At 43.0% G+C, this 11,119-nt stretch overlaps 1 protein-coding gene across 2 annotated transcripts in view; it reads right to left on the bottom strand.

Annotated features, from left to right (window-relative positions):
• Positions 1-2,638: 2,638 nt before the first annotated feature.
• The window catches only part of nrp2b (neuropilin 2b), a 97,100-nt gene continuing 88,619 nt past the window's right edge, over positions 2,639-11,119 (bottom strand). The window contains exons 16-17 of one of the 2 annotated variants that reach the window (XM_017691690.1): positions 4,787-4,849; positions 2,639-4,595 (exon numbers count right to left, since the gene is read on the bottom strand). In XM_017691690.1, the coding sequence (XP_017547179.1) occupies positions 4,291-4,595; positions 4,787-4,849 (368 nt within the window). In that variant the 3' untranslated portion in view covers positions 2,639-4,290. Of the gene's footprint in view, positions 4,596-4,786; positions 4,850-5,197; positions 10,760-11,119 lie in introns of those variants that run through there. The other variant, XM_017691691.2, reaches the window with a different exon arrangement.

The following is an 11,119-nucleotide window of genomic DNA, read 5'->3' as shown; positions in this document are numbered from 1 at the left end:
ATACACGGGTTTTTGCCTTGGCGACAACTGAAGCTGCAGATCGCTTGGCCTGTCGATACCTGCCAGCTGCCTCTGGTGTCCCACAGGCCAACCATGCCCAGTAGGACTCCTTCAGCTTGACGGCATCTCTCACCAGGGGTGTCCACCACCGGGTTCAAGGATTACCGCCCCGATAGGCACCAACTACCTTATGGCCACAGCTACAGTCAGCCGCTTCAACAATGGAGGAACGGAACATGGCCCATTCTGAGTCAATGTCCCCCACCTCCCCTGATATTTGGTCAAAGGTCTGACAGAGGTGTGAGTTGAAGATCAATCTGACAGGTTCTTCTGCTAGACGTTCCCAGCAAACCCTCACTATACGTTTGGGCTTGCCTGGTCTGACCGGCATCTTCCCCCACCACCTGATCCAACTCACCACCAGGTGGTGATCAGTTGACAGCTCAGCTCCTCTCTTTACCCGAGTGTCCAAAACACATGGCCGCAAGTCCGATGACATGACTACAAAGTCAATCATTGAACTACAGCCTAGGGTGTCCTGGTGCCATGTGCACTTATGGGCATCCTTGTGTTCAAACATAGTGTTTGTGATGGACAAACTGTGGTTTGCACAGAAGTCCAAAAACTGAACACCACTCGGGTTCAGATCAGAGAGGCCATTCCTCCCAATCACACCCCTCCAGGTCTCACTCTCATTGCCCCGTGAGCGTTGAAGTCCCCCAGTAGGACAATAGAGTCTACAGGAGGAGCACTTTCAAGCACCCTTCCCAAGGACTCTAAGAAGGCTGGGTACTCTGAACTGCTGTTCGGTGCATAAGCACAGACAGCAGTCAGGACCCGTTCCCCAATCCGAAGGCGTAGGGAAGCTACCCTCTTGTCCACCAGAGAAAACCCCAATATACAGGCACCGAGTCGAGGGGCTATGAGAAAGCCCACACCTGCCTGCCGCCTCTCACCATAGGCAACTCCAGAAAAGAATAAAGTCCAGCCCCTCTCAAGGAGATTGGACTCAGAGCCCAAGCTGTGTGTTGAGGTGAGCCCAACTATATCTAGCCGGTATCTCTCAACCTCGGGCACCAACTCAGGCTCCTTCCCCGCCAGTGAGGTAATGTTCCAAATTCCAAAAGCCAGTTTCAGCAACCAAGGATCAGAACACCAAGGCCCATGCCTTTGGACACTGCCCGATCCACAACGCACCGAACCCCTACTACTGCCCCTCCCATTGGTGGTGCGTCGATGGGAGGGGGGACTCATGTAACTCCTTCGGACTGGGCCCGGCCGGGCACCATGAGTAAATGCCTGGCCACCAGACGCTCGCTGGCGAGCCACTCCCCCAGGCCTGGCTCCAGGGTGAGGCCCCGGTAACCCTGTTCCGGGCAGGGTACACAAGTCCTGTTTTTGTGTTTGGCTTCAAATAATTAAAATACAAAAAGATTATTTTATAACATATTGGTCATTCACTTAGACCAAATGTGGAGTGAACAATAAATAAGGATGCACATTGTCACACTATTGTACGTCTATTACCATTATGGAATACTATGGGTCCTTGTCACACATCCTTCCTGCTTTCTTGGTGCATGGCTTTGATGCTGTGAATTGTCAGTCATTACCCTGGCATGATTCTAATGAAGAGCAATGGCAGGAATCTGCACCATCGTGCATTCCTGTGAGTCACCTGACTACTGCTTTATTACATTATTGGGTTGCAAGCTGTCAGAATCCAGAACAAAGCATTTATGTAGACGGATCATTAGACAGGACGCCAACAAACAAGCCAAATAAACATTCCTGTATCTGCTGGGATCTGGGATTCATCACATGAGAAGCTCTGAGTGAAAAAGCTTACTTCCAGTGAAAGGCTCTTACTGGAAAAAGATTTACCTCACGATATGTCTATGTAGATATTTCCTCTCTCATTGTTCATTTTTCAGGTGGATCTGCCAGAACTACAGATCTGACCTTCATTAGGATGAAAGTGAGAAAAAATGAAGGGGCACCACTGCTAACACTCTAAGCACTCTACAGCATCCTCTTGTTCTCTCTGCGGATGTCCTTTACTTGTCTATTATCAGGTTGGGTTTGAACTGCTTTGCATGGCTGCTCTTCCTTGCAGTCTCTTAAAACTGACAGTATGTGTCTCTGAGGGCCAGCTCTCATGTCCCTGCTCACTCCACCTTGAGCTCGGCTCCGGAGGCTGCGGTTTGATACTGATTTTAGAGAACATGATGAAAGCTTACTAGATAAAAGGTAAAGCCCTTATACCAATGTTTTTGGTTTTCCCTCCAAGATCAGAGAGTGCTGAGGCATATTTTACATTCTGCTGTTTCTCTGTGGCAGGGAGGAAGAGGATGAGAGGGAGGAGAAGGTGAAAAAGGTTAGGTTTGCTGGCAGTATGCAGGTTCTGAAAGGGGTTGTGAGTGTGTGTTTGTGCGGGCGTCAGTAGGAAAAGCTATGAGGGTCAGGCTGCAGGGCAGTTCAAAGCTTTAATCATACGACGACTAGCTCCAAAATGAAAGGGTCTGGGGTGCTGAGTAATGTGGGAATGAGGGAAAGAGACTGAAAAGACAGGGGAGTAAATGTTCTAGGAACAATGGCAACAGACACACAGTACCCAAGAAAAATGACAGTGCAAACATCAGTTATTCATACTTTATTAAATAATAATAATAATAATAATAATAATAACAATAAAAAGAACATTTGTCTGTACAAAGTCTACAAACAGCAAATTCTGAATGATCTGACCAGTGCTGGGATGTCCACGTCTTTTGGTGTTGGCCCCCTGTCCCAGACAGAAGAGGTAATACTTTCACAGCTCTGCAGCAAAGCTAAAACAGGTCAGAGCTCCAAGGCACTTGGAAAAGAGTCAATGTGAGTCCAGTGACAACAGAGCTGGACACACCATCTCTCTCTCACTCTCTCTTTCTCTCCCTCTCTTTCATTCTTTCCCCCCGACAGCTGAGAAGCGCTTATCTGTTGCTGTTTTCAGGGCCTCCTAATCAGTACGTCCCCTTCCCACAACTCCCAGCAATGCCACGGTAGGGTGCTGCGGGGGCAGTCTAAGCTCCTTTTTTATCGCATTCACTCTCTCTTCACTTTGAGACAAACACGCTGTGAAATTTCCACTCGCTCTCCAGGTTTATAGCAAACCTGTTCTTTGCTGACCTTTATTTTTTTTCAACAGCCTATAATATAACACGTAGTAAACAGAAAGTGTGAAATGAAAGAAAGCATAAGGCCCGATTCCACTAAGGCCCCAGAGGTTTTAAACCCAAGAACTGGTGTTTCTCAATGGCTCTCCTCCAAAGACAGTTCGCTTAAGGCTCAATTATGGGTCCATATAAGAGGCCTGGGGATTCCCCAGCTTCATCATTGAAGAGTCCTTTCACTTTAAGGTATGGGGTAAAGGAGCAAAGTGAAGATCGCTGTCTGCAGGTGGAAGAGCCTCTTCTTTCTCCTCTGTCTCCAACAGTTTTGACCTCAGTGGCTCCAATTTCTTCGCAATCCATAGGTTGCAATTAAAAAACTAATTTGTAACAGCTCACACAGTGTTACACCATGTGTATAGATTAAACAGTCAAAAGCAAAAGAAACACCAGAGACAATCCTAATACTTAAATCTAACATGCTCGGCCAAAGGATTTCTGCCCGAACATAATACAACTTTTTCATTTCTTCATCTACCCGCTTCTGATAATGACTGCCAACGGTTCACAACAAAAAACAGTGTTCTAAACAGACTGAACGTAAGCGTAAGACTGGCATAAGAAGGTTTGACACCGCTCAAAAAGATGGTTGGATACGATAACTCAAGCAGATGCGCAGAAAGACACAGGTCTAAAACTAAACAATATGTCCACAATCTTCTAGGCCACGTCTTTCACGAAATGGAGGCCAAGATTTCACAAGCGATGATCAGTCTACAAGGTCCTAGTGCCAATCACTTCTAAACTCCCATTAACCACTTTTAGATCTTTTTATCGTTACAAATCTATATTCATATACACATCTTTATTTATTTACTTAATTTATCTTTTCTTTTTTTGGGATAGGCATTCGATTGATATGTGTTGATATCTTTTCCCACCCACTGAGCAGTCCACTGGGAGCACCTCAAGCTAAGCAGAAATATCCGCTTGGAGACAGTGGCATGTGGGCCATGGCAGGTAAGTGAGGTTCGTTCACAGTCTTTTGATTGAAGAGGGCTCCCATTCAAGAACTGAACAGAGAGAAAGAGCCAGTAGACAGGGGAAATAGTCCCAGGCAGCCTTTGAGGCCACAACCACCTCAGGCCTCGGAGCAGCACCGCTGATGGTTGATTTTCACCTTGTGCTTAATGCCGTCATACAGCTCAAAGTTGTAGTTCTCCAGCGTGGTGGAGCTGCGCGAGGACAGGCCGTTGTAGGAGCAGGTGCAGTAGAGCAGCAGGCCGGCACACACCGCCCCCAACAGGACACCCAGAGAACTCATGACAATGATTGTGACCAGGATGGGGTCCAGCGTTAGCAGCCAGGCATTGTCCTTCTCAGAGACCCGTGTCACCGGAGGCCCCCGCGAGGGCCCAGGAGTGGTCCATGCTGAGAATGGAAAGCCTAAGGGCAGAACAGAAGGAGAACACTTTAAAGCATCTGTAATAACAACCTAATAAAACAAAGTCACACCAAGATAATGTTGGCAACACCAATACATTGTATTGGCCATATCATCGTTTGTCCATAATATTACATAGTTCTATATGATATGGGCAAAAACTATAATAATTTGGTTTAAAACAGGGCTTTACCTTGGTCTATGTGATCTCTGTCATGGAACAGGGGAATGTTTCCAAATTCAATAGGTCTTCTCTCTAAATGGAAAAACACAAGCAGGGAAACATTTAGGGGAGTTCAAATAAAGAGACCACAAAAATAAATAAAAAGAACAACCTCATGTGTTTTTGCCAAATGAGTCAGTGCTGCCTGCTATGACACAAGCACTAATGGCATGAAAACATGAGGCAATGCAGAATAAGCGGCTTCAATAACGGACTGTTTATTTGCTGCTCACTGAAGCCCCGACACATCTGCAGTGAATTGTAAAATGCAGAGGTAGGGAAGTAAGCACCATTAACATAAAAAATAATGGTGTATGCAAGGTCAACTACAAACAACTAAATGCACCAAGCACAGGTCATGGTAAAGCACTACAAAGCAAGTTTGTAGAAAAATATCACTTTATTATTACATTCCGCACAACATTTTCCAAGACCATGAAATTCAACAGGCTAAAATATTCCTCAAATCTTTTAAAACAGGCTGAAGTGCAGTATGAGAAATGGCACATAAACAGACAATCACAGTCAAGGCCCAATGTACATGAAAAGAGGACACAGGGGGAACACAGTCAGAAACTTTCCAGAGCCTTCACCAAAACCATGGATTCGCAGCAGAAAACAAAATACATTACCAACTCATGTTCAGTAAACATGACTGAACCAAAGTAAACTCCTAGCACTACACTAAAATGTTTGGTTTGAATTCCTGTAATGGGATTTCTAAACCTGTTGTCCATATTAGAAAAAAAAGACCCAAAAAATATTCAGAAAGCAAATTATATTTCTCTAAAGCAACACTTCAGATCTTTGCCTCAGTGTCCTAGGACTGAGAGCATAAGCTATGATTTTTTTTTCTTTTTTTGGGTGCTGGCGCTACCAGAGACAGACTCTTGGCACTGCGAGGCCACTATGTGGGCTGAAGAGCCCTCCTAAGTGCTTTTGCTCATTAATATTATTTAAGGGACAGCAAAAGGAAAGAAAGAATGCTTACGGCAGGCTTAATAAAATGTAATCAGACCCATTATGTAATTAGAAATATTAAGAGCTTCAAAGAAATCTCACAGGAGGCAGCTACAGCTGATTTAAAAGCACATCATGACAGCCGGATTGAGTTTATTGCTAACATATCAGTTTCAAAGAAAAAAAATGCTTCAGAAGGAGATCATAAATAAAACACAACGAAAAGCTGATATTCCTGCTGGAAAATCAAAAACTTTAAGTGAATTAAGATTGGGTGGTCTGGGTTAAATACCCTAATGTTGGTTTATAAATTAATCATACAGGCCTGTGAGCTGGTGGAGGCTGAAATGAGAAGGAACAGAAGGAAATGGAAGGATGGATCTATCTGGACAAACTAATTTGACAGTAAAATGATGGTAACACATTTTTAACAGTCTCTTAAGTTCTATTAACCAACTTAGTATGAGGTCCAAACTCAAACTCCAAAAACTCAAAATACTAAATAAATGTTTTGAGTAACATAACAGCAAGTATGTGGCATTTCAGTGTAATTCAGTTAGACTGGCTAATCTACTATCATTTTAATCCAAATAATGATTGAGTACTTTGGAGATTTTAACTACCCAGCTAATACCTAGAACCTGTCAGGTATTTCAGTGTAATTCAGTTTGAATGCTTTGGCACTTACCATCATTTTACTGAAAATAATTACCTACTACTTTGGAGTTTGTACCTCACACTTGTACCTCACCCTGTTAGTACCTAGAACCTAAGCGAGTATATTAAAAAGCATCAGCAACATTATTACACAAGAAATACTATAATGTATATAACTTAGTATGTCTGATGCCATTTTTTCAGAGTTAGGGATTAACAAGATAAGAGAAAATGAGGAAGTGGAGAGCAGAGAGCAGAGAGAGAGAGAGAGAGAGAGAGATGAAGGCTCTCAGCTAGCTTTAGTGCTCCTCTCACAGAAAAATGTCATTGTAATTTCAACTTTAAACCTACCCAAATGTCTTAAACAATAGCCCTAATGACAGCCTGTAGCAAGCAAGACAGGCGGCCTGGCTTCATTACTGTGGTTTTAATTCAGTTAACAAGGATGTACTGTATGCAGGGATTAGAGAAGAGAAAGAGATGGGAGAAAATGAAAGATAGAGAGAAAGAGTGAGAAAGCCGAGAAAGAGAATACTCCTCTCTATCTTGGCTTCGTCACGGGTCTGCCAGGTCAGGTGCTTTCTCTGGCTGCCTGCGAGGGGCTTTCATGTGCTTTTGTGTTCTTAAACAAACCCCTTCAGACTCTGGGCCGAACCGGAGCGGGCCTATCTTTAGAGTGGCCTCTTGCTTTGATCTCTCCTTCCATCTCTCCACACATTCTTTTGTGAAGAGCAGATTAATGGGGCGAAAATGGCCAGCGTCTCCATGATGGAGGATTATTTTCACCTATTGCCAGATGGAGGACATAACAAGATAGTGGGATTTGCTTTCTCCTTTAATCCCAGAACGCTTTGGATGGTGCCAAAACCTGAAGCGGCTGCCTGACAGGCTTCTTCTTTTTTTTAATGACGGATGGCGCCTCAAACTCTTTATGGCTAAAGAGGAACAATATGTTTATGGAGAGGTTTTGGGTGGAATGTCCATGAATCTCCCTCTAGGCTGTGTATCTTGGCTGCTTTATCTGTTTGTTCTATATATTTTGAAAGCCTTATGATTTGCTCTAGACATGAGATCAGTACATTCTTGGATAATGATCCTTAGGCCATCACTGACGGTTCAATGTTGTACTGAAATTTGTTGGGAGTATTAAAGGGGAATTCTACAGATTTGTAATAATGTCTGCATAATTAAATCATTAAGATACTATCAAAGTCATTTAGAGTGGTTTGATGTGAAATGTGCAATTCAGGAGGAATTTAAGATGTCAGAATTGTTCACAGTGGTGGTGATAAGAACCAAACGTCTGAAGAGTTTAATGCCTCTAAAGGCTCCCTCCTCAAAATTATTACATGAGATGGTTATGAGTGTATGTATTATATAAAATTCATTCATGATGGAGAGGTACATGCAGGCAAAAAAAAACACATTATTAATATATTACCATTATTAAAATTACACTGAAAACTGTTGTGCATAATAAATAAGTAAAATGGCTATATTTGCCTTGTAGATATTGTGAGCCCTGGTTCTCATCACCACCACTGAGTCAATAAATTTCTCTATCATCCCCTATTTCATATCAAAAGTATCTGAGTGACTTTGTTTACATCTCAGCAACTGAATTATGCTGAATCATGTTTGAATGATTGCAAACTTACAGTGTATAGCTACCAGATGCTTCAGAATGTACGTTTTACAGTACGCACATGATCAAACATCAAGACTGATATGCAATATGAGTGCAGCAAAGCTGCACATTCCCTGCTCGAGTTCCACTCGATGCTCCTGCTGAAAACCAAGAATAGAAAAAAAAACACCGCCAATAGCAGGTAAACCAGCAAAAGAAACTAAAAGAAATGTTATCACTGGCTTTCCAAATAAGTCAAACAATCAGTGCATCAGTCATTTGCATGTGAATGTCATTTCATTCAGCCTTTCAGTTTAGCGACCATGACAACTCAAGTTGTATATAAAAATATTACAGAAAATAAGCAGCATATAAAGAGACAAGTACATTTAGTAAAGTTCATTACTGAAAAAGTGAGGCTCTATAGTGACTGGCATCGAGCAGCCCTGTGCCACTTGTATGTTTAAGGCTAATGACGTGACTGAAAGATAGTGGGCTTCTCAAAGGTGTAGACTGGCTAAGGCAGGGTCACATGACTTTTGCATATAGATGAAAGAAAAGAAAAAAAAAAAATCAACCCTCTTCAGAGAGTACATATACCAAGTGAATTTATATAGAATCTAAAATTTCCAATTTACACAGACATTTCTATATCATCCTTTGTAGACTCGTTTACACCTGATTATTTCATGCATCTTGAATATCAGGATTCTATCTGGATAGAGATGATCCACATAAAAATGGGATGCTTTTAAAACATATCTAAATTCAATCACTAAATTTACGAGGTGCATTTTTAAAATCTAGATATTCAAGTTTAAATGCATTCGTCTCTCCAACCCATATATGGTATCCATAACCTTGCCCTGTAGTGTGACTGCGCCTCCCTCAGCAGTTCAGCATATATGGGAAAAACCAGCCACTCTACTGGCACAACTTAACAAGCAACATTCCTGATTGCTTATGGTCCATGACCACAGTGACTAACACATGAAGCTAGTTATTCTAGTTATATATATACTTAAATATTCAATTCTGAATATTCTGAATATTCAAATAAATATACAAAACTGAATATTCAATTCAGTTTTATTCAATTCAGCAACACAGTAATTGTAATTGTAATAACCATTAATTGTGTATTAATATGAGCAGATGTGTGTTCTCTGTAGAGCATGTGTTAAATTATTTTCCCAAAATCAACAAATGTACAGGGTTGCCCAAATTTTGCATATGACTGTATATGAGCTGATTTGCATATTATGCACCATGCAGTGGTTAGTGTAGTGCCATTTAATGCTGCAGACTGGGATTTGGTTCCTTCCTTCTCTTTGGAAAAGAATATCTGCCATATGCAGAACTGTACAGCAATCAGATGTCAATCTGACTAAACAAAGAGTCATTTGAATACCAGGTGTGAATGCATGATGTTAAAATCTGATCAGGTTACAATCCAGTTTCAAGTCACATGAAATGACCAGGTGTAAACAGGGTCTTAGATAAAGACATCAGGCAGGAAACAGGCTCAATGGAAAAAGGGAACACTGTCAGTGCTGTACGTTTGGGGTGCCAACCCCATCCTTACACAAACACACACTTACTACAACCACCCAGCCAGCCACGCACACACACATGCCCCAACAAGGCACACAAAGACACAGATTCCTTCCAAGAAACCAAAGGATTTGTTACACTGATGCTTGCCATAGCCCGAATGCATCCCTTTCATTGTCTTTCATTTTGCCACTTACGCTCCTTCTTGCTTTGTGCTTCAAGAAGCACCTCTCTACAAACTGAGCTCATCAGAAATGTGTGTGTGCATTGTGCAGTCCACATGCAAATGCTGCCACGTGACACAGCAGTATCTTTCATTCCTTTCATATGCTGTCTCTTTTTTCTCCCCGTTCTCGGCCTCTCTTCCTCCTGCATTGGCAAAAGGATTGGTCACAAGCAGGGGATTAGAACCCTGCAGAGTCAGGTTCCCATCGAGAGACACACGCACACACATAGAGACACGGAGGTGGCTTTCTGTCACTCAGGATTGAGGCTGGATGCTTGTCTCTTCTTTCCGGTAAGCAAACGGCAAAGCTGAAACTACGAATGCAGTGCAAAAGGGGTTCAAGAGGGAAGCATATCCATGGCTCTGCTGCTTGAGCGCATCTTTTTTTTCCTTCCCTCTATTCGATTAGCAAATAAACACTTTCAAAAAGTCTCCATTCGCCTGCAGCAGAAGCCTCCCAATCCTCCAAAGGGATCCTCCAAAAAAAAAAAAATCCCTCCTGAAGAGCACCGCACGAGCATCGGCAGGGTTTCTGTGCCTGTCAGTAGATACAAAGCAGCAGAGAGAGAAAGAGAGAGCGAGAGAGCCTTAGTGACCCCTCCACCTCTCCATCTCTCTCTCTCTCCTCAGCATTGCGAGCATGGCTCATGCTTTTCTAGTCTAATGGTCAGCATGGGCTCCACCCCGGGCCCTGCCGAACCACTGCCCGGGTAGTGCGTGCTCTGGTAGGCCACTGAGTGCTGGCTCTTCTTGGCGGCCAGGTGGTAGCGATGGCAGCACAGCGCCATGACCAGTGCCACGGAGGCCAGCAGCAAGAGCGCCCCCCCTCCAGCTATTACGTAATACCAGTAGGTGGGCATGGGCTGCAGAGACACCGTAGTGTCCACAGTGGGGTCACTCCTGCCAGGTAGGGCTCCCCCTGGTGGAGAGACACAGAAGAGTTGGCTTGGGGTAGAGAAGCATGCAGACTGCAGAGCTTATAAAGCCAAGCTTTGATTTTCGCATGATATATATGTGTATATATATATATATTTTTTTTTTTTTTTGATTGGGTGCTGCACAAAAAACGAAACAGACAGTTGCTGCACACAGACAGGCAGATGCGCATGCATGTTGCCTTGCCCTAGCCCTGCACATATATGGTCAGTTTAGACTGATTAATTTTTGTATCTCGTTTAATTTTTGGAGGGAACTATTGATCTGAAAGCTCTATATGACCAGATCAGAAATCTTGATGAGATATAACTTGCAGATGTCTTAATTTGTTAACCATTTAATA

This window comes from Pygocentrus nattereri, chromosome 6 (genome assembly GCF_015220715.1).
Source record: "Pygocentrus nattereri isolate fPygNat1 chromosome 6, fPygNat1.pri, whole genome shotgun sequence".
Taxonomy (NCBI): domain Eukaryota; kingdom Metazoa; phylum Chordata; class Actinopteri; order Characiformes; family Serrasalmidae; genus Pygocentrus; species Pygocentrus nattereri.
The sequence above is the reverse complement of the archived record's forward strand: the minus strand, read 5'-3'. Positions and strand labels throughout refer to the sequence as shown.